Source organism: Tachypleus tridentatus, chromosome 9 (assembly GCF_004210375.1).
Source record: "Tachypleus tridentatus isolate NWPU-2018 chromosome 9, ASM421037v1, whole genome shotgun sequence".
In the NCBI taxonomy this organism is placed as follows: domain Eukaryota; kingdom Metazoa; phylum Arthropoda; class Merostomata; order Xiphosura; family Limulidae; genus Tachypleus; species Tachypleus tridentatus.
Window position 1 is genome coordinate 1,474,986 of NC_134833.1, and position 25,368 is coordinate 1,500,353.

A 25,368-nucleotide genomic window follows, 5' to 3' on the forward strand; every position below is an offset into this window, starting at 1 on the left:
AATCAGGTTTAGATAAGTGCTTTAGCTGAATTTGATACTACAATGTAATATTGAAGATACTAATGATACTACACATGTAATATTGAAGATACTAATGATAATACACATGTAATATTGAAGATACTAATGACACTACAGAAGTAATATTGAAGATACTAATGATACTACACATGTAATATTGAAGATACTAATGATACTACACATGTAATATTGAAGATACTAATGATACTACACATGTAATATTGAAGATACTAATGATACTACACATGTAATATTGAAGATACTAATGACACTACAGAAGTAATATTGAAGATACTAATGATACTGTACATGTAATATTGAAGATATTAATGACACTACAGAAGTAATATTGAAGATACTAATGATGCTACACATGTAATATTGAAGATACTAATGATGCTACACATGTAATATTGAAGATACTAATGACACTACAGAAGTAATATTGAAGATACTAATGATACTACACATGTAATATTGAAGATACTAATGATACTACACATGTGATATTGAAGATACTAATGATACTGCACAAGTAATATTGAAGATACTAATGATGCTACACATGTAATATTGAAGATACTAATGATGCTACACATGTAATATTGAAGATACTAATGACACTACAGAAGTAATATTGAAGATACTAATGATACTACACATGTAATATTGAAGATACTAATTATACTACACATGTAATATTGAAGATACTAATGATACTACACATGTGATATTGAAGATACTAATGATACTACACATGTAATATTGAAGATACTAATTATACTACACATGTAATATTGAAGATACTAATGATACTACACATGTGATATTGAAGATACTAATGATACTGCACAAGTAATATTGAAGATACTAATGATACTACACATGTAATATTGAAGATACCAGTGATACTACACATGTAATATTGACGATACCAATGATACTACACATGTAATATTGAAGATACTAATGACACTACACATGTAATATTGAAGATACTAATGATACTACACATGTAATATTGAAGATACTAATGATACTACAGAAGTAATATTGAACATACTGATGATACTACACATGTAATATTGAAGATACTATTGACACTACACATGTAATATTAAAGATACTAATGATACTAAACAATGAGGAGAGGCAGAAATCTCTCAAATTATTTTCTCTTGAAGGTAAAAGAGATAGGGGTGATCTGATTGAGGTGTTTAAGGTTGTAAATAAAAGTAACAGTATATTTAACAGTAGGACTGGAGGTTACATATGTAAATTTTGGGTAGGAGTCATCTGTAACTAAATTTTTCTTTTTTCTAAGAAAGAGTTGCTTTCAGATGTTCTAGAGGCAGTAAATGTAAGTGAGTTTAAGGGAAGGTTTGATAACTGAATGAATGATAAGGGCTGATTTTAAGATTATTTGTTAATTTTTTTTATTAACAGTTCAAAGGATGGGACAGCTAAGATGGATCAATAGGTCTCACACTGCTCCGAAACATTATGTTATGTTATATTGTTTTGTAGAAGTTTAAGAGTTTGCTATTTTTGCAAACTATTAAATTACTGTTTTTATATATTCTTCCTTCAGTACTTTGTTTATTTATTTACAATTGTTTTGTTAGTGAATTGTCATGTTTTATTGTTTTGATTTATGATGTTCTTATCAACATATTTATTCAAGGTGACAGTGATACAAGGGCTAGTTTAGCATGACACTCTAGACTGTTGTGTTTATCTCTAGTGACATCATATGGCTCTGAGATTCACTTTGTTTTGCTCAGTGACTAGTGTTTAAATTCACTTAGAATACTGTTATATATTTAAACTTGATATCATTTAACCCACAAGAAGTTGTATTTCTGCTTACATTATGTTCATCACCAGTGTTATTGGTCACCTTATATTAATTGCAAGAACATTTAATTTTCCATGAAATTTAAGTAGATACATTATCGTATTTGATTTTTGTTAGCTTTTTGTAATGTATACATTGTATCAATTTTCTAGAAACATGCTACAAAGGGTCTGACTATTTTATAAATGTTAAAGAAACTTGCTACAAAAGGACTGACTATTTTATAAATGTTATAGAAACTTGCTACAAAAGGACTGACTGCTTTATAAATATTATAGAAACGTGCTACAAAGGGACTGACTGCTTTATAAATGTTATAGAAACTTGCTACAAAGGGTCTGACTATTTTATAAATGTTATAGAAACATGCTACAAAGGGTCTGACTGCTTCTTAAATATTATAGAAACGTGCTACAAAGGGACTGACTGCTTTATAAATGTTATAGAAACTTGCTACAAAGGGTCTGACTATTTTATAAATGTTATAGAAATGTGCTACAAAGGGACTGACTGCTTTATAAATGTTATAGAAACTTGCTACAAAGGGTCTGACTGCTTTATAAATGTTATAGAAACGTGCTACAAAGGGACTGACTATTTTATAAATGTTATAGAAACTTGCTATAAAGGGTCTGAATATTTCATAAATGTTATAGAAACATGCTACAAAGGGACTGACTATTTTATAAATGTTATAGAAACGTGCTACAAAGGGACTGACTATTTTATATCTGTTATAGAAACTTGCTACAAAGGGTCTGACTATTTTATAAATGTTATAGAAACTTGCTACAAAGGGACTGACTGCTTTATAAATGTTATAGAAACGTGCTACAAAGGGTCTGACTGCTTTATAAATGTTATAGAAACGTGCTACAAAGGGACTGACTGCTTTATAAATATTATAGAAACGTGCTACAAAGGGTCTGACTGCTTTATAAATATTATAGGAACGTGCTACAAAGAGTCTGACTGCTTTATAAATGTTATAGAAACGTGCTACAAAGGGTCTGACTGCTTTATAAATGTTATAGAAACATGCTACAAAGGGTCTGACTGCTTTATGAATGTTATAGAAACATGCTACAAAGGGTCTGACTGCTTTATAAATATTATAGAAACGTGCTACAAAGGGTCTGACTGCTTTATAAATGTTATAGAAACATGCTACAAAGGGTCTGACTGCTTTATAAATGTTATAGAAACATGCTACAAAGGGTCTGACTGCTTTATGAATGTTATAGAAACATGCTACAAAGGGTCTGACTGCTTTATAAATGTTATAGAAACATGCTACAAAGGGTCTGACTGCTTTATAAATGTTATATTTATATTTTTGAGCTTAATTATCATTTTGTTTTATTAAAAAAATTAGGCTCCCTTGTTTGAAGTTCGCTTGGAACTTTGGGAAGATGACCTTGTTTTCAAGCCACCTTTACATTTTGAACAAGGTGGATTCTGTGACTTCATACTTGAGCTTATAAATGACTTGTTTAACCTTTCTACACTGATTTCACGTTTGTCTGGAGGAGATGATGAAAATTATCTGGTTGGTTTAATCACATTTGTTTAGGTTCATTTGATTACATTTTCATTCATGTTTCTTTTGAGTAAATATTCTCTGATAAATGTGACTTGCCTTTTGAATTATTATATATTTTTACTGTTGTATATAAAGTCAATGTTTTTTTTATTTAAACCAGAAGCAAACATACATTGAGAAAGAAGTTTTAGTGTATTGTGTGATATCAGTAGTGTTTTTATATTTGTATTATGTGTTTTTTGAGATTGTCTCAATAATTTAAATACATGTATTATAATAGTAAAAAATAGTTGATTATTTTACACTTGAAATGGAAGTATACACAGCATGAATTTATCAGTGAATAAAACACAGAAAGAAATGGAGAATATAAATTTATATGAGCTGTAATTTTGAACTAAAAGGAAGAAATGGAGAACATAAATGAACTTGTCGAGATGAAACAAGAAGTAATAGAGAGGGTACAGACAGCTTCGGAGAAGGCCATAGAGTTTCGTAACTCCTTTGCATCTTATTCTTATCTATGGATAGAGGATAGGCATGAGTTTATGAAACACTTTCTAATGTATGGAAACACATCACTCTCAGAGATTACTCAAGCATCTGATGGTAGTACTGAACCTGAACTAGTCCCCCCAAAGCTTGAGCAGTTCAAGGAACAGGTGAATATACTGCAATACCCTATTTGCTAAAAATAGTAACTAGATATTAAATTAACAATGGTCTTTGTTTGTAATAATTGTTACATATTTTTGGTTTTAATTCTGAAGACATAGATTAAAAATTTATATTTTGGAACAGTTTCTATTTTTATCTGAATCTTCTTAACAGCAGTATTTGTGAAAACATTAACAAAGAAGTTTTTTTTTTATCACGTCTCCTGTTCACGATGTCTGCAAGAATAAAGTCTTGATCTGCAGGTAATTACAAAAAAGATTACACAGGTGTTTTAAAAGTGTAAAAGATTTTCCTTGTAATATTATTGACAGACTGTAATATTACAAATTTGTAGCTTGTAACTAATGTACTGCAGTAATAAAGCTTAAATTTTATTAATTTGATAAATGTTTAAAGTAATATAAGTATAATGTTTGAACAAAAGTGAAATATTCAACTGTCTTATATTCATAAAAATATAAATACTGAAGTGCTATCTCAGGTAGCTGTGATTTAAAAATGTTAAAGAAATTATCTATTGTACACTTACATCAAAAGAAAAAAGTAAAGGTTATACCTGAAACATAGAAAGCAGAAATATTGTCATAATACAAGTCGACCAGAAGCCTTAAGAAGTGGATTTCAAAATATCCATTTTTAATATTTTGGTCTTTACAGGTGAGGTATTTTCTGAGTTACATTTCAGCAGGTTCAACTTTTTTCTTTTATGCTGGCCTTTTCATTTATTAAGAGGGTGACTTTTTACATGACAACATTGAAACTTGTCCCAGTGCATTTCTCTCATATTTTTTACATGCTTGAGTAGCTTTCTTCTGGAAGTTATGCACATCCTCATAACATCTGGGTTATAAGGAGAGGTGTCTTGTCCCTTTCACAGAATCTCACTTTGTGGAGAGTACAACCTAGACAGGTGTGATTCTTTCAGTCCAATTCCAAACAAGCATCTGATTTGATTATTCTAACTTCTGGCTGCAATAGGCTCTGTAGAAATGAAGTGTTTCTTAAAACTCTCTAGGTACATAGTATTAATATATTATAGTGGACTACTACTCATGGACTATCATGAGTAAAGCTGAGGAGGATTCTGCCTGTTCCTGCCAATTATCAGATTGAATAAATCAAGGTCAGTGTGCTTTAAATAATTTAAGGAACTTGGTTCACCTGTTGCACTTTTACCCAGGGCACATTCTACTGGTGGAGCTAGGGAGTCCTTAACACACATAGTTTACAATCATTGGGATGGTGACAGTGACTTTTCCTCTTGCATGTTAGGGTGTATTCCTATATTTTTGGAGAAGAGGGCAAAGTTGGGGGCCTTTCTACTTAAGTCCCTGGATATTTTTCCCAGATGTTAGTTGGAGAGGTACAAGCCTCTGTGGGAGCCTATTCATAATTCCATTTCAGATTTGACATGAAACTATCTGATTGGGGGGTGCATGGCCCTTGTATTTGATCAATGTTGTTGATGGAAAGAAATCCACTATTTACTCATAATTCCAAACACAAAGTGGTCCCTTCTAAGTTCTTGGTTGAGCAAAGGTTCCACTGCCCTTCCATAATTCCAAGGGTAAGTAGAGTTCTCTTTGTACTCATGACTTGGTAGTGAGGATGATTGTTTAAAATCCCAGACTGAATGAGCTCTGTTCCTTTCATTGAGTACGACATGCATGATTCTGTCTGGGTTGTTGTCTTCTGGACTTCTGCAGGTGGAGGAAAACGTTTGTCCACTTTGGTGTTGCTTACTTTCTTATTGTGATTCTAGTTGTGTGAAATGCATCACTCCATGGCTACAGATCGGGATCCAAATCAAAAATTTACATCTCTTTTCCATTGCACTGCAATAGCTCTGACCACCAACATGGGATATAGGGACCAAGATCCCCTTAAATCCAACCTCAAGTTGTGGGACCTGGACTAGCTGGTTGGGACTAGCCTATAATGATTATTCATGTACTATCCCACTCTTGATACTGAAACTCAGTTCCAGGTAAAAATCATACCTGTTCTGGATGTTGTGTGGTTCCTTCTCTTCTGTACCACTTTATCTTGTTACATCACTGTTCTGTGCAGATGCTTCCTGTATGTATCATGCCCACACCAGACCCTCTACTTTCTCAGTGTGGAACTGTAGTGTATTGTTAGCAGATGGTATAAATGTTTCATTAGTTAACATATCCCTAAACTGAAAATGGATTTTCAATAACACTTGCCTCCACTGACACTGTCTCCCTACTGAGAGCTGGTGTAGGTCTTGAAAAAGGGATTACATTATCCAAGTGAAGTGCTTATATACAGTTCTGGAATAGAGGGAGTATTGAGGATGGAGGAGAAGTTTGGAATATTGTCAAGGGTGTTTAAGTGAGGGTATAAAAGATTGGAGCATGCAAGACCAATGATTAGTTTGTCAAAGCCAATGTTGAAGAATAGTTATACTGTCAGTGGAGGTAAGTGTTATTACATTTAAAAACTTTAATTTCCGAGCTTAATTAAACTTGTTTTAATCCTTTAATATGAATCAAAAGCAAAAATGGTTGAGTGTACATTTTTCATTTTCTGCTTATTAAAGTTACTTACAAAACATTAAAATTAGATAAATACACATACTTTTTGAACCATGTCAATAATATCTAGTTATATTGATATTAAACATGAAGAAAAATTTATAATTCTAACATACCTACTATTACTGTAGCTTTCTTAGGTTCAGTTTATAGGGAATACGTTTATAAAGTTTATTTATAATTCTAACATACCTACTATTACTGTAGCTTTCTTAGGTTCAGTTTATAGGGAATACATTTATAAAGTTTATTTATAATTCTAACATACCTACTATTTCAGTAGCTTTCTTAGGTTCAGTTTATAGGGAATACGTTTATAAAGTTTATTTATAATTCTAACGTACCTACTATTTCAGTAGCTTTCTTAGGTTCAGTTTATAGGGAATACGTTTATAAAGTTTATTTATAATTCTAACATACCTACTATTACTGTAGCTTTCTTAGGTTCAGTTTATAGGAATACGTTTATAAAGTTTATTTATAATTCTAACATACCTACTATTTCAGTAGCTTTCTTAGGTTCAGTTTATAGGAATACGTTTATAAAGTTTATTTATAATTCTAACATACCTACTATTTCAGTAGCTTTCTTAGGTTCAGTTTATAGGGAATACGTTTATAAAGTTTATTTATAATTCTAACATACCTACTATTTCAGTAGCTTTCTTAGGTTCAGTTTATAGGGAATACGTTTATAAAGTTTATTTATAATTCTAACATACCTACTATTTCAGTAGCTTTCTTAGGTTCAGTTTATAGGGAATACGTTTATAAAGTTTATTTATAATTCTAACATACCTACTATTACTGTAGCTTTCTTAGGTTCAGTTTATAGGGAATACGTTTATAAAGTTTATTTATAATTCTAACATACCTACTATTTCAGTAGCTTTCTTAGGTTCAGTTTATAGGGAATACGTTTATAAAGTTTATTTATAATTCTAACATACCTACTATTTCAGTAGCTTTCTTAGGTTCAGTTTATAGGGAATACGTTTATAAAGTTTATTTATAATTCTAAGATACCTACTATTTCAGTAGCTTTCTTAGGTTCAGTTTGTAGGGAATACGTTTAGAGTTTTCTCTTGATTTGATTGACTACAGATTTTTTTACTTCAGTGATATATTTTTTTCTATGATATTATTTATCAATTTAGAAATTGTTTTCATCGTTACTATTGATACTCAGCTCTTCCAAAAAAATTTTAAAAATCTAAACCAACCAGAATGCCTTAATTATATTCATTCATTCATAGAATTTCACACATTACATTAATAGGTAACAAATGTGTGAAGTGCCTGGCTGTTTGTTTGTGGGTTGTTCTTTCAGTAATTCCAGCAACAATGAGTTGCTATTGTTGTGATAAATGATCTATAATTGTTGTACTTAGGACTAGATGTTACACTCTTATTTTTAGATAGATGATTATGAAAAGGTTTATGAGGAAGTACAAGCTATAGAAGATGTCAGTGTTATTGACAACTGGCTTCAAATTGATCTTCGGCCTTGTAAACAAGCTTTACTTAACACTATAAAGAAATGGAGCCTTATGTTCAAGCAACATTTGATTGATCATGGTCAGACTAGTCTGGCTAATCTGGAAACTTTTATTGCTGGAACAGACATAGGATTAACAAAACCTATAGAAGAAGGAAATTATAATGAACTGGTTTCCGTAATGGGTCATCTCAAGGCCGTAAGAGAACAACAAATAATTACTGACAATATGTTTGAACCTCTACATGAAACAGTAGTGCTTTTGAAAATGTATGGACAAGAAATGCCTGAGAATGTGCACCGGCAGTTACAAGTTAGTGTGTTTTGTAATCTTTTAGTAACAGAAAAAACTACAAGACGGCTCATAACTCATACATAAGTTGGAACTTAATATAAATGTTACTGTTTATGTAATAGGCTGTATATATATATATATAAAAAAGGCATTGGGACAGGCATATTTGACCAACTAAATACAATACATCGTATCACAGGCAAAATATTCAATACTTCTGTAAGAATCATTGTAGACCTTCTTTGCTGATATGTAACTTGTTTGACTTATTATATATTTAAAACTAATCAGTTTCATAACACAATTCCTATATGTCATGTCTGTACATAAAACGTTTAGTCCATGATCTTCATGGGTAGTGAGATTTTCTATGCTACTGATATTTTAATTTTGCAGGTAGAAATGTTATATTTTTGATAACTTGATGACATGCTCAAATATTTTAGATCACTGATTTTATTAAAAATGAAATAAAAGATAGAATTTATTTAAGTTTTGTATATTTATAGCAACTTAATGAACTTGAGACAGTACCTATCATATATATGTAAATAGGAACTTCCTGAGAAATGGAACAATACCAAGAAAATTGCAACTAATGTCAAGCAGCAGATTTCTCCCCTGATTACCAATGAAGCTGTTGCTGTAAGACACCGGTCTGCTACATTTGATGTTAAACAACACGAGTTCAGAGATGAATTCCGCATTGGAGAGGCTTTTCAATTTGGCTGTTTCAAACCATATACTATTTTAGACCAACTTCATCAAGATGTCCTTTCTATGGAGCAGGAAATGTATGGGCTTCAAGAGTCAGCTGCACTGTTTGAAGTGAATGTTCCCGAGTTTAAGCAGTTACAACAGTGTCGTCGAGAAGTGCGTCTTTTGAAGCAGCTGTGGGATTATATTCATGTCATACAGAACAGCATTGGTGAGTGGAAGAAGACCCCTTGGACAGATATAAATGTTGAAGAGATGGAAATGGAGTGTAAGAAGTTTACAAAAGAAATTCGTGGTCTTGACAAAGAGATGAGAGCATGGGATGCTTACTGTCAGATGGAAGCTACTGTAAAAAATATGCTGACTTCATTAAGAGCCGTAAGCGAGCTGCAGAATTCTGCAATTCGAGACCGACATTGGCTTCAGTTAATGCAAGCAACAAAGGTAAGCAGATAGAAGGTACAAGATTTTAACTTGTGTGAAAATAGTGACTTTATGTTTGTTATCATTTTTTAAAATCACTAAAACTAGATTCATCATGGAGCATTATTTATATCAATATCACAGAAAGTAGATATATTATCTGGTAAGTCATATAATTTATTGTTTTGATATCTAACGTGTGACATGGTGAAACATAATGTAATATTTGATGTGTGATAGAACATAATGTGTGGATATGTGATATTGATACAACATAATTTCTGATATGATAGTTTATCTTCTCTCATAAATATAACTAGTTATTCTTGTTCAGTGTTGCCCTCTATATGCAAAAAATATTTTCACATACTAATAGCCATGAGCTGCCACATATCCCATGATCAGTGTGGTTTAAATTATTCTTGTATGCATATCATTATGAAACATCTGTCCACCAAAAGGAGTGCAAGATACCATGTGAATCCCTTTATTCAGTTCTACTGAAATATCACTCCTTGTTTGGTAGTGCTACATTCAAGACATGTTTTGTTGTGTTCTATTTGTGCTTTTTTTATTAATATCATTTGAACTGGAAAGATTATTTCTGCATTTTACTATTGTTTTTCAGTTTTATAGTTTTGTATGCAAACTTACCTAAGCTATTCTTTATCTGAGTAATTTTCACAGTTTAAGGTGAGAAATTTTCTACCTTTATCCATCAGGTAACCTTGTTTTTTTTCTGGTACTGGTCAATTTCCTCCTGAACAGGCTGTTCATGATGATGAGGATTTTGAAGACCTTTTTACCTCCAGCCAGTTTTGTCGTGCTTTCCCACACCTCTTCTGTAGAATCTGCTAGGCCTAATTCAACCTTTTTATGTATAGTTTCTCATGTATATTTCATTTTCTCCATTTCCTCAGTTTCTTATAATCTAGTTTCTTCCTTATTAAATGACAACCATTCTTTTCAGTATTTTGTTTTTATCTCCTGACATTGGGGTTCATGCTGAGCAAATTGTTTCTTATTTGTGAGCTGGAAGAACTAGCATGCTTTGCCCTGCATGGGCTATGGATCATTCTATCCTGGCTTTCCATCAGGCAGGTTCTCTCTCTCTTAATTCTCAGTAGTTAGATTCACTATTACAAATATAGAGGACTGAAATTGACTGCTCTGCCCATTTATACCAGTGCCAGTTTTCCACCTCAGTCTTACCCTTACAAATCTCCTACAGTACTTGTCCTTGATATGCCTTCTTTCTGATGCACTCTACTGATCTCCTGAGGGATTTTTTGGGAATAAATTCTTTCTTATTACCCTTATGTTGGCATGATTTATTGTCCTTCTTGGCTCTCTCTTTCTCCTATATGGTTTCTTTACTTCTGGAACCTTCTGGGGAGGATCATTGTCTTGCCCCTTTATTCATTTACCATCCATTTACCTGAAGGATTTGTGGGTGACTGCTTTTTCCACTGGTTCATTTTTGGAATATTCCTGTCATTTGACCCTTTCATCCTTGTTTGTTTGTCTCTACATGAACCCTTGCTGTTCCTTGTTCTTTTTCCACTTCCATCTTTCCTTCCTTTACCTATTCCTCCCACTAATGGTTGTACTGTCTGTGCTTTTATCGATGCAAGTCTCATTGTCGTCAGTAGTACTGGTGACTATTTTGTGGGTACCAGTATGGTCAGGGCTCATTTAATCAATTTTGTTCGCAGGTGTTGGGAATTTGCTATGGCTCATTAATTTCTTCAGGTCTTGATAGAAAGGCTTATCTTGAAATTATTTTTTTACTTTTATTATCTGCTATATCCGTTTCTTTTCTACTACCTTGGGATCATATTACTGGTGAAAGTCTGTCAAAGAGCTATTGAGCCTGTTTCATGTCAGGCTGTTTGTGATAACCAAGAAAACCAGGTACTGGCATCCTGTGATTGATCTGTCATGCCTCAGTCAGTTTCTGGATTTCCCTTGATATATAGGCCTTTCTCACAGTAAGGTACACTTTTCTCTTCAGGATTGTGGCTGACCAATGTTTATGTCTAATATGCCTATTTACATGTTCCTATTTCTCATCAGTGCAGATGCTATCTTTGGTTTGTTAATCAGATGGTTGTATACCTGTTTTACATTTTGTCCATATGTCTGTTTTAAGTGGTTAAAGCTTTTTCCCAACTGCTACATGCTTGGGAGTTGTGCTGTAGACAACTGGCTTCTGTTAGCTTATGTTTAAATAAAGTTTTCACATCACATTTAGCTCTTCCTGTTGGAAGCTGCTTGAGTTATTTCACATCACACTTGGCTCTTCCTGTTGGAAGCTGCTTGAGTTATTTGACATCACACTTGACTCTTCCTGTTGGAAGCTGCTTTTTGAGTTATCAAGTTAGAGAAGTTTTCCATGTCCATTTTTTTTTTTTTACAACTCTCACCTCAATACGACCCATTCTTCACCTCTTCAACTCCTTCAAAGAAACATTTATTTGTTCACACCCTTGCTTCCCTTATCTTACTGTTCACAAGGTTCTATCACTTACTGTTTACAGTGTTCTATCCCTTTTGGGGAAGGAGGTTTCCATGGAAACAATTATCCTCTTGGGTCAGGCATCTTTTCATTGGACTCCGATCGATGAAATCTTACTCAGAATTCCTTGGATTCTCACATCCTTCATCCCTGATTGAGTTTGTGGTTGAACTTGGCAAGTTAAGCAATATGTTGTCTTTTTTGGTCACGGCGTAGTGTCTCATTGAATGACTCTGAGTTTTTCAGATACATACTTTTAGCTCATAGTTTTCTTGTCTTGTGGTGGATTTGAAATGTATTATCTGTTTTGTATTCAGGAGGTCACACTGTTTCTATAGATGTATTTGACCATGCCCAAGGTTTCATAGGTTAATATAAAGAATTTTAGTTTGTGGGTAGGCTGGCAAGCTGATAAATAGTAAAATCAAATTGGGTATATTTGCATCCCACTCTTGGTATCACTGCCACACAAAAATATAGCTGTTAAAAATGGTCTCATAGAGTAATTTACTGTAATCATACCAAAAACAGTTTAAAAGGCCATGGCTATTGGAGATTCCCTCTTTTTAATATTTGATGTGTGACAAACACAATGTTTTTAATAATTTGAAGCTGTTATTCCTGTGCAAACTAAATACTTAATCTGAAGGAATATGTCCACATAAGCGTGTATCCTTATTGGGTGAACAGTTATGATTTTAACAATAAAATTTTTTGAATTACAAAGAAAACATTTAAATTTTCCTAACAGTTTTGACCATACAAAACATTTCCTTTGTTTCTTTAGACTTATGAAATATTTGTTACTTATTAATTTCACTCCAGGTTACCTTTGTCATGGATGAAAATACAACTCTAGCTGATCTTCTTGGTTTGAATCTTCATGAATATGAGGATGAAGTTCAAAGTATAGTAGACAAAGCTGTTAAAGAAATGGGAATGGAGAAAGTTTTGAAAGAATTAGACGTTACTTGGGCAACAATGGAGTTTGAACACGAAAGACATCAAAGAACTGGTTGTACTTTGCTGAGAGCATCTGAGGAATTAATAGAGACACTTGAGGACAATCAGGTCAGTATTAAAAATAAACAAAATTTAAGACAGTATTCTAAATATGGCTGGTAAGAGTATTAATACTTTAATTGAAATAAAGTACAGAACAGTACCAAGAAGGTCAAAATGTTGTTTAGTAATTAAAGTGTTAATACCCACACCAGCCTTCTTGAGAATACATTTTTACTTCATCATCATACCAAATTACAACTACCTAAATTATACTAAATCTTTCAGATTTCACTAAAACTTTTTGACTGTTAGTGTCAGCTGTATTTTACTGAAAAGTATTGACTCTTATTGTAAACTGTAATTTCACTTCTTGCTTTCAGTTAGTGTTTAGGTAGAATATATAATTATTTATTACATCTAATTTGTTACATAGCTCAAGTGAGACTCATAAAGTTATGAAACTTTTCAAAGTTTATGTCTTTCTTTCACACTGTGTAAGAAAAACCAGTAGTTATTCTTTGTTAGCTGCTTCTAAAAGAGTTTGTTGGAGTTTTAAGTAAAAAAACAACAACAAGAACCCTCTCAAGAATAATTTCATTATGCTTTGGGTATCAAACTAGTACTGGAATAGCTAAGTGCAAAATAATATCATAACATTATTTTTTTTCTATAATTTTTTCTGAGACTTGAACTAGTTTTCAAAATAATTAAGCTAAGTTGAGTCAGGGAAAAGTTAGGGTTAAGCTTGAACAATCACCAAAGTTCAATGTCTTGACTGGAACTGCAAAAGAAAGTTAGAAAACAAATGTTTTCTCAAGACTGTCCTTTGGCTGATCTTGATTTAATAAAATGACAAAAAGCAAAGAATGAAAAGGAAAAAACTAATTCAATAGATATAATAGATATAATAGTTATAATAGATATAATAGTTTTCTTTTTCAGTACATTATTTAAAAAAAATTAATTAAATTAGATTTAGGAACTTGCAATGGCAAAAGTACAAACAACAATTTCTTTATTAAGAGTAAAAAACATGAAACCAATGTTTTTTGGCAAAATAAAAGACAAAATATTTATTATTACTTACAGCTGACTATATTTGGATAACACAGTTACCATCATCATAACTAATGGTAGATACTACGCCTCGTGATGGCAACTGTTTACTGAAACTAGTTGGCTGTAAGTAATAATAAATATTTTATCTTATATAGTGCCAGAAACTGGCAGTTTTGTGTTTTGTACTCATGATTTTGTAGTACACTGTGCCTGACAAGAAGTTACAGTTTCTTTGTCTCTGAATCTTTAAGACTTACATCATTTGACTTACAGTTACATGGTGTACATTAAAAGACAGTTGGAACAAAGCATTGATGCCAAAAAAGTTGCTTGAAAGAATGAATCAAGATTTGATATGTGTTCCAGATTTTTTGTTCATTTATATTATTTATTTAACTAGATATCTATTTATATTTTTAAAGCATTACTTACCTATTATCCTATTTATCTTATTGATTAGGTCCAACTTCAGAACCTTATGACATCCAAGTACATCGCCCATTTCCTTGAAGAAATCTCCAGCTGGCAGCGGAAACTTTCCATGGCTGACCAGACTATTAGTGTTTGGTTTGAAGTTCAACGTGCGTGGTCACACCTTGAAAGCATATTTATTGGATCCGAGGATATACGTTCTCAATTGCCAGAAGATTCAAAAAGGTAAAAATTCTAACTTAAATATTTCTCTTACTGAGTTATGTTTTAATTATTTTCTGTTTTTCAGAAATGTATGTAATTTAGTGTTGCATTCTGAATAAATACAGCTATATTGTAATCTTACCCCTTTGAATTAAATCCTAATCCAAAAACATACTTTCTTTCACTCACCCCTTCATACCTCACTATATTGCCCAAAGCAAGTTAAATATTGTGATTATCTCCACCTATGCAATGCACCCCTATCCAATACCTGTGTATAAGTTTCCTATTATTATTTATTATTCATTTTTCTTCATGGCAGAATGTTATGACAATGTTTTTGTGTGTTTGTTGTGGGTTTCTTTTTAGTATTGATTGGCTTCAGATGATTTCTTTATTTTCAGACCAGTTTTCTTGGGGCTGCAGTTTGTTGTTTATTTTCTGTATTTTATCAAATAATGAAAAAACTTTCAAAGTAATAGTTTTTCAAAGTGATTTCAGTTTTATGTTTGTTTCTCTTCTTCTTCAGAGACTTTTCATCATTTTTCTTTGAATCCCACTCAATAGTGTTGCCAAGTCAGATATGCCTCCTTCCAAATCTGCATCAGCTACCAGGTGACTGATAAAAAATGTCCTAGTAGCACTGACTTCTGTTGAGATGGGGTATTCCTGAGTGGTAAACAGTTATAACACAATGACCAGTACACTTTCATGAGCAAAGCTTAAAGAGATTTTGCCCATTCCTGCTGACTTCTAGATTGAATAAATTGGTTTGTTTTTTTTTGCTTTTCAAAATAGAGAACAACATTCACTTATTGTACTGATTCTGGAGCACTATTTTTATGGATTCCCCATTCTGAGTATCCCCCCATTTCTTCTAGTGGAGCATAGGATTCCAGTTGCTGGAGTGGTTGACAGAGGGATATTCCTCTTGAATGATAATTGAACTCATTTCACTCGAGAAGAAGAAGAACACGTTTGGTTTCAATAATTGTGGATGGTTTTCTCAGATATATGGTGGGAACAGGACTGATTTACACAATTTACAATCCCTGTAATTCCAATTCAGAGATGGCTGTTTACTTGAGTTGAGCGTAGCCCTTCTTTTTGGTCATTCACTTCATTTTCATGATAATAAAGGAGGCCTTCAACTCCATATAATCCCATGCATGGAACATCACTTTCTGAGCCATTGGTTGGCCTTTGTAAATTCAGCATCCTCCTTATAATTCCAGAGGTGGGAAGTGTTGCCTTACTTCTCAGATCGGGGAGTTAGGATTTCAGTTCATATTCTCAGGCCAAGTAATACCTGTTTTTTTCAGGTTAAGTGATGTCTGAAAGTTCTAAATTTAATGTATTGCATTATGCAGTTCTTAATGTTCGTGGAAAAAAATGATGGATACAAGAGACTCTGTAAGTTAAGGGTGAAGAGAATTAAAGTATAGATAATATATATTGCATGCTATTAAAGTACCCATGACAAAAAGGTCAAACATTGCATGTTATTAAGGTACCCATGACAAAAAGGTAAAACATTGCTTGTTATTAAGGTACCCATGATAAAACCTTATTTTTATTGCTACTAAATGTTAATATCTCATGTCAGGATTGCTTAACTAAGTTTTAACACCAAACCAAAAAAGAAGATGGTTGTACTGTCTAATCATCATATGAAGGTATGTCTATGCTCATCAAGCTTTGTGAGTTAAAAATAACATGGATACTTTATCATATGAAGGTATGTCTATGCTCATCAAGCTTTGTGAGTTAAAAATAACATGGATACTTTATCATATGAAGGTATGTCTGTGATCATCAAGCTTTGTGAGTTAAAAATAACATGGATACTTTATCATATGAAGGTATGTCTGTGCTCATCAAGCTTTGTGAGTTAAAAATAACATGGATACTTTATCATATGAAGGTATGTCTGTGCTCATCAAGCTTTGTGAGTTAAAAATAACATGGATACTTTATCATATGAAGGTATGTCTATGCTCATCAAGCTTTGTGAGTTAAAAATAACATGGATACTTTATCATATGAAGGTATGTCTGTGATCATCAAGCTTTGTGAGTTAAAAATAACATGGATACTTTATCATATGAAGGTATGTCTATGCTCATCAAGCTTTGTGAGTTAAAAATAACATGGATACTTTATCATATGAAGGTATGTCTATGCTCATCAAGCTTTGTGAGTTAAAAATAACATGGATACTTTATCATATGAAGGTATGTCTGTGATCATCAAGCTTTGTGAGTTAAAAATAACATGGATACTTTATCATATGAAGGTATGTCTGTGCTCATCAAGCTTTGTGAGTTAAAAAATAACATGGATACTTTATCATATGAAGGTATGTCTGTGATCATCAAGCTTTGTGAGTTAAAAATAACATGGATACTTTATCATATGAAGGTATGTCTGTGCTCATCAAGCTTTGTGAGTTAAAAATAACATGGATACTTTATCATATGAAGGTATGTCTGTGCTCATCAAGCTTTGTGAGTTAAAAATAACATGGATACTTTATCATATGAAGGTATGTCTGTGATCATCAAGCTTTGTGAGTTAAAAATAACATGGATACTTTATCATATGAAGGTATGTCTATGCTCATCAAGCTTTGTGAGTTAAAAATAACATGGATATGTTCTTTTAGAGGTTATCTGTTTATTTGTTTAGAAATAAGGATTTAAAACACAATAAAGATGGTGACAGCAATATGACCCTCTATTCTCACAAGAGTTTATGTGAAAACTCACCTGCATGAATAGTAGAAAGATCATGAACAGAAACTAGGAAATCTTTGATTGATCAGTGAGTCAATAAAATGAAATTAGATACAGAGGTTTCACGGATTAAAACACATAATTGATGGATCTGAGGAAAGTTTTGAAGACTCTTCGTGTATATTTATAACAAAAGGAAGGAAACTAAAAGTAACTATGATTAAAAATTAAACAGATGCAGTTGAGAATTTCAGGATGAATGTACTTCAAATGGTTACAATAAAACCAAGAATATAAGTTAACAGGTTACCAAAACATACAGTGGTGTCTTAATGAATCTTCAAGACAGATGCTACATTCATTCTTGAGTGGATAGTTCACTGACAATAATGAACTTTTCAACATCAAATAATGTGTAATCAAAGAACATTTGTATTTTCTCAAACATCTTGGTTAGAGAGCAGAGTGAAATATATATGATTGGAGTAAGAAATTAAATGCCTGTAACATTAGTTTACAGTAATTTACAGTGTGTTGAATTGAAATTGCAAAGAGAGTGATGACAAGCTAAATGAATAGTGTTAGAGTTGTAACTTCATACAAGAAGCTAAACTGTTACTGTATAATATAGATATAATAATTCTGAAGCACTAATTTTGATATATAGTTGGGAAGTATAATGTGTTGGAGAGATATTTAATCACAATGTCTTACTGAGAATTAAGTTTAAAGTTGTGCAAGAAGAATCAAAGATTTCAATATTTCAAATAGAAACATAAAGATCTAAGAATATATAGGAAAGTGTTGCTTTAAGGTGATGAAATATACAGGAATATGTTGTTTTTAGTTGATGAAAAATACAGGAAAATGTTGCTTTAAGTTTATGAAAAATACAGGAAAATGTTACTTTAAGTTGATGAAAAATACAGGAAAATGTTGCTTTAAGTTGATGAAAAATACAGGAAAATGTTGCTTTAAGTTGATGAAAAATACAGGAAAATGTTGCTTTAAGTTGATGAAAAATACAGGAAAATGTTGCTTTAAGTTGATGAAAAATACAGGAAAATGTTGCTTTAAGTTGATGAAAAATACAGGAAAATGTTGTTTTAAGTTAGAAAATACAGGAAAATGTTGCTTTAAGTTGATGAAAAATACAGGAAAACGTTGCTTTAAGTTGATGTAAAATACAGGAAAATGTTGCTTTTAGTTAGAAAATACAGGAAAATGTTGTTTTTAGTTGTTAGAAAATACACGAAAAAGTTGCTTTAAGTCGTTGGAAAATACAGGAAAATGTTGCTTTAAGTCGTTGGAAAATACAGGAAAATGTTCCTTACAGTAAGTCGTTGGAAAATACAGGAAAATGTTGCTTTTAGTTAGAAAATACAGGAAAATGTTGCTTTTAGTTAGAAAATACAGGAAAATGTTGCTTTTAGTTAGAAAATACAGGAAAATGTTTTTAGTTGTTATAAAATACAGGAAAATGTTTTTAGTTGTTATAAAATACAGGAAAATGTTGCTTTAAGTCAGAAAATACAGGAAAATGTTGCTTTAAGTCGTTGGAAAATACAGGAAAATGTTGCTTTAAGTTGATGAAAAATACAGGAAAATGTTGCTTTTAGTTGATGAAAAATACAGGAAAATGTTACTTTTAGTTAGAAAATACAGGAAAATGTTGCTTTAAGTTGATGAAAAATACAGGAAAATGTTGCTTTTAATTAGAAAATACAGGTAAATGTTGCTTTAAGTCAGAAAATACAGAAAAATGTTGCTTTAAGTTGTTAGAAAATACAGGAAAATGTTGCTTTAAGTTGTTAGAAAATACAGGAAAATGTTGCTTTAAGTTGTTAGAAAATACAGGAAAATGTTGCTTTAAGTCAAAAATACAGGAAAATGTTGCTTTAAGTTGTTGGAAAATACAGGAAAATGTTGCTTTAAGTTGTTAGAAAATACAGGAAAATGTTGCTTTAAGTTGTTAGAAAATAAAAATATTGTATCTCAGAATGTATGGTATGGATATTAATTAATGCTTTTATTGAGAAGCAGAGAACAATGTTATAACCTTTTCTGCTTATTAATAAAAGTGTTAATTCCCACACCAGCAGTTCTGAGATACATTTTTATTTCAAGCGAGTTTCTCGTCATCAAGAAGGACAGGAAAATATTGCTTTAAATCATTAATCAAACCATAAATATTAAACCTGACATGAGAAATTGAGAACTTAGATAAAAATGATGTTTTCCAAGTGACTTCTCCAGACATCAGTGGTGAGTTTTAGTGTATAGTTTCGTTTGACCTTTGTAGAGTAAAACCAAGATTTGGGACTATATACAAGTTTTAATCTCTTTCTATACTGTAAGATCAGGTTTAACTTTAGCAGCTAAACTGATATAAAAGCTTGTTCTGTATGTAGCTTATCTGCTTTAATATCAGTGTTTATGATTACACTTTAATTTTTGAAATATTTATCTTGAGTAATTTATTTTCAGTTAATTCCTGGAATAATAAAGATCCTTGTTTGTATATGGAATAAAAATAAGGTTTAGTAATTGGTGGAGAACAGTGTAGGTTGCAAGAAGACCTCTTGGCAATTATTTGTTGCTAGTAAGTAAAAGAAGAGGAAAAAATAAGAATCTTATACAAGATGGTAGACTAATAATTTGTAACAATCACAAGCTGAATCTTTTTCAAGTAGTAATAAGGATGATTGGAGCCATATAAAAAGTTAAAGACAGTCCTGTTATGAAGACTTCATCTAGAGGAATAGTTTTGTTGTGAAATGTCCTTTTATTTGATGGACAAGACATGAGGATTGCAGATTGTAAAGAATAATTTTATTTTTAAAATAACTTAGTTTGTTAATCATTCATAAAATCTATCATACCTAGTAGATATAGTAACATTCTGCATAAGAATAATTCACCTAGTGTTAAAATTAGAATAAACAGTACATAGGAATTATTTCAACACAAAGTATGGTCTCAAAAATGTTTCATACAGTTAGTATGACACAAAAATAAATTTTGTGGATGGGAATATCTTGAGTATATTAATTATTGAAAAAGAGTTTCATTTGTGATATGAGGTAAAAATACCTTTTAAAGTATCCAGTAATATCAACAAGATCTATAAAATATCCTTGGAATGGGTTTGTATGAAGTAAGAGTACGTAATCTGTAAAACCCCAAAGTAATGTGAGGAAGTGTTTCTAACTGTGTGAAACCCCAAAGTAATGTGAGGAAGTGTTTCTAACTGTGTGAAACCCCAAAGTAATGTGAGGAAGTGTTTCTAACTGTGTGAAACCCCAAAGTAATGTGAAGAAGTGTTTCTAACTGTGTGAAACCCCAAAGTAATGTGAAGAAGTGTTTCTAACTATGTGAAACCCCAAAGTAATGTGAGGAAGTGTTTCTAACTGTGTGAAACCCCAAAGTAATGTGAAGAAGTGTTTCTAACTGTGTGAAACCCCAAAGTAATGTGAAGAAGTGTTTCTAACTGTGTGAAACCCCAAAGTAATGTGAGGAAGTGTTTCTAACTGTGTGAAACCCCAAAGTAATGTGAAGAAGTGTTTCTAACTGTGTGAAACCCCAAAGTAATGTGAAGAAGTGTTTCTAACTGTGTGAAACCCCAAAGTAATGTGAAGAAGTGTTTCTAACTGGTTTGTTGTCAAAGCTGTAATAGCCTTAAGGATATGACATTTGATAATATGTTATCTATTGATTTTATGATGAAAACATTTACTCATAGTGTATAAGTAACTGCTGTTGTACTCCATAGTGGACCTGATAAGTTGTATTTTGATCACCAGTGTAACTTATAACAAACAGTACAGCTTATAGAACAGAAGTAATTGATCCCAGTCTTTAAAACTGTTACTAATGTCTGTAATAGTTGCTACTGATCGTGCTCAGTTGAATAGTTGCTACTGACCGTGCTCAGTTGAATAGTTGCTACTGATCATGCTCAGTTGAATAGTTGCTACTGATTGTGCTCAGTTGAATAGTTGCTACTGATCGTTTCCAGAGAGAGAAAGAGTAAAATGTATCATTTCCATTAGTAATTCTAGTGTCCTTTTAAAGATGACAAGTGAATTAGCTTCCATTGTGAAAAACAGAAAACTAGCTTATACACAAGGTTATATTAGTTTTGAGCAAGGGTTAAATTTTATTTTGAAAGGAAATTTATTGCAATATATTTTATTTTTCTTCATGTGACTCGTATTTGACCACTAACTTCTAAACAGCAAACAGTTTATTTGCACACTTTTCTGGATAAAGTTTTCATTCTTATTTACATGATATTTATCATTGTTTTATGACTAGTTACTTGTCTGTTAGGTCTAGATATTTTTGTAAAAATATACTTTGTGAGTGTTTTGTTAGAGACTATTATACTCCTTACAGATTTGAAGAAATTGATAGAACATTCAAGCTCTTGATTAAGAACATGGAGAAAACCACCAATGTAATTACTGCAACCAATCAAAGTGGTTTATATGAGAGTCTAGAGGCTATTCAAGCAGAGTTAACTCTGTGTGAGAAAGCTCTTGCTGAATATTTAGAGACTAAGAGGTTAGCTTTTCCTCGGTTTTACTTTGTCTCTTCAGCAGATTTGCTTGACATCTTGTCCAATGGAAATCAACCAGAACAGGTGAGTCCATCAGAGTATTGGTTAGGACACATCTATTTGACTGTAAATCTTATGATGGACATTGGAGGCAGAGAATGAATCAGTCTTGTAATGTATCTGTTTAATCACATAATTAGTAATAATCAATAAAGAATGAATCAGTGTCATGATGTATCTGTTTAATCACATAGTTAGTAATAATCAGTAGAGAATGAATCAGTTCCATGATGTATCTGTTTAATCACATAATTAGTAATAATTAGTAATAATCAGTAAAGAATGAATCAGTGTCGTGATTTATCTGTTTATGCACATAGTTAGTAGTAATCAGTGGAGAATGAATCAGTCCCATGATGTATCTGTTTAATAACTTAGCTAGTAATAATCAATAGAGAATGAAACACTCCTATAATGTATGTGTTCAATCACATAGTAATAATCAATAGCTGAATGAATCAGTCACATGAGATATCTGTTTAATCACACAGTAATAATCAATAGAGAATGAATCAGTCCCACAATGCATGTGTTCAATCACATAGTAATAATCAATAAAGAATGAATCAGTGTCATGATGTATCTGTTTAATCACATAGTTATTAATAATCAATAGAGAATGAATCAGTCCCATGATGTATCTGTTTAATTACATAGTAATAATCAGTAATGAATAAACCAGTCCCATGATGTATGTGTTTAATCACATAGTATTAATCAATAGAGAATGAACACATAGTTAGTAATCATCACTAGAAAATGAATCAATCTCATGATGTATCTGTTTAATCACATAGTTAGTAATAATCAATGGAGAATGAATCAGTTCCATCATGTATCTGTTTAATCATATAGTTAGAAATAATCAATGGAGAATGAATCAGTTCCATCATGTATCTGTTTAATCACAAAGTTAGTAATAATCAATGGAGAATGAATCAGTCCCATGATGTATCTGTTTAATCACATAGTTAGTAATAATCAGTAGAGAATGAACCAGTCCCATGATGTATCTGTTTAATCACATAGTTAGTAATAATTAATAGAGAATGAATCAGTACCATGATGTATCTGTTTAATCACATAGTTAGTAATAATCATAAGAGAATGAATCAGTTCCATGATGTGTCTGTTTAATCACATAGTTAGTAATAATCAATGGAGAATGAATCTGTCCCAGTATGTATCTGTTTAATCACGTAGTTAGTAATAATCAATGGAGAATGAATCAGTCCCATGATGTATCTGTTTAATCACATAGTTAGTAATAATCACTAGAGAATGAATCAGTCCCATGATGTATCTGTTTAATCACATAATTAGTAATAATCAATGGAGAATGAATCAGTCCCATGATGTATCTGTTTAATCACATAGTTAGTAATAATCAATAGAGAATGAATCAGTCCCATGATGTATCTGTTTAATCACATAATTAGTAATAATCAATGGAGAATGAAGCAGTCCCATGATGTATCTGTTTAATTACATAGTAATAATCAGTAATGAATGAACCAGTCCCACGATGTATGTGTTTAATCACATAATTAGTAATAATCAATGGAGAATGAACACATAGTTAGTAATAATCACTAGAAAATGAATCAATCTCATGATGTATCTGTTTAATCATATAGTTAGAAATAATCAATGGAGAATGAATCAGTTCCATCATGTATCTGTTTAATCACAAAGTTAGTAATAATCAATGGAGAATGAATCAGTTCCATGATGTATCTGTTTAATCATATAGTTAGAAATAATCAGTGGAGAATGAATCAGTTCCATCATGTATCTGTTTAATCACAAAGTTAGTAATAATCAATGGAGAATGAATCAGTCCCATGATGTATCTGTTTAATCACATAGTTAGTAATGATCAGTAGAGAATGAACCAGTTCCATGATGTATCTGTTTAATCACATAGTTAGTAATAATTAATAGAGAATGAATCAGTCCCATGATGTATCTGTTTAATCACATAGTTAGTAATAATCACAAGAGAATGAATCAGTTCCATGATGTGTCTGTTTAATCACATAGTTAGTAATAATCAATGGAGAATGAGTCAGTCCCATGATGTATCTGTTTAATCACGTAGTTAGTAATAATCAATGGAGAATGAATCAGTCCCATGATGTATCTGTTTAATCACATAGTTAGTAATGATCAGTAGAGAATGAATCAGTCTCTTGATGTATCTGTTTAATCACATAGTAATAATCACTAGAGAATGAATCAGTCCCATGATGTATCTGTTTAATCACATAGTTAGTAATAATTAATAGAGAATGAATCAGTCCCATGATGTATCTGTTTAATCACATAGTTAGTAATAATCACAAGAGAATGAATTAGTTCCATGATGTGTCTGTTTAATCACATAGTTAGTAATGATCAGTAGAGAATGAACCAGTTCCATGATGTATCTGTTTAATCACATAGTTAGTAATAATTAATAGAGAATGAATCAGTCCCATGATGTATCTGTTTAATCACATAGTTAGTAATAATCACAAGAGAATGAATCAGTCCCATGATGTGTCTGTTTAATCACATAGTTAGTAATAATCAATGGAGAATGAATCAGTCCCATGATGTATCTGTTTAATCACGTAGTTAGTAATAATCAATGGAGAATGAATCAGTCCCATGATGTATCTGTTTAATCACATAGTTAGTAATGATCAGTAGAGAATGAATCAGTCTCTTGATGTATCTGTTTAATCACATAGTAATAATCACTAGAGAATGAATCAGTCCCATGATGTATCTGTTTAATCACATAGTTAGTAATAATTAATAGAGAATGAATCAGTCCCATGATGTATCTGTTTAATCGCATAGTTAGTAATAATCACAAGAGAATGAATTAGTTCCATGATGTGTCTGTTTAATCACATAGTTAGTAATAATCAATGGAGAATGAATCAGTCCCATGATGTATCTGTTTAATCACATAGTAATAAGCATTGGAGAATGAATCAGTCCCATGATGTATCTGTTTAATCACATAGTAATAATCACTAGAGAATGAATCGGTCCCATGATGTATCTGTTTAATCACATAGTAATAATCATTGGAGAATGAATCAGTCCCATGATGTATCTGTTTAATCACATAGATAGTAATGATCAGTAGAGAATGAATCAGTCCCATGATGTATCTGTTTAATCACATAGTAATAATCAGTAGTGAA

The 25,368-nt window shown here is 31.7% G+C and overlaps 1 protein-coding gene across 1 annotated transcript in view; it reads left to right on the forward strand.

Annotated features, from left to right (window-relative positions):
* The window catches only part of LOC143226956 (dynein beta chain, ciliary-like), a 53,761-nt gene that overhangs the window by 5,751 nt on the left and 22,642 nt on the right, over window positions 1–25,368 (forward strand). Inside the window, exons 4-10 of the mRNA XM_076458510.1 lie at window positions 3,255–3,428; window positions 3,827–4,084; window positions 8,080–8,472; window positions 9,010–9,615; window positions 12,938–13,183; window positions 14,637–14,833; window positions 21,946–22,192. Of these exons, the coding sequence (XP_076314625.1) occupies window positions 3,255–3,428; window positions 3,827–4,084; window positions 8,080–8,472; window positions 9,010–9,615; window positions 12,938–13,183; window positions 14,637–14,833; window positions 21,946–22,192 (2,121 nt within the window). The remainder of the gene's footprint in view (window positions 1–3,254; window positions 3,429–3,826; window positions 4,085–8,079; window positions 8,473–9,009; window positions 9,616–12,937; window positions 13,184–14,636; window positions 14,834–21,945; window positions 22,193–25,368) is intronic.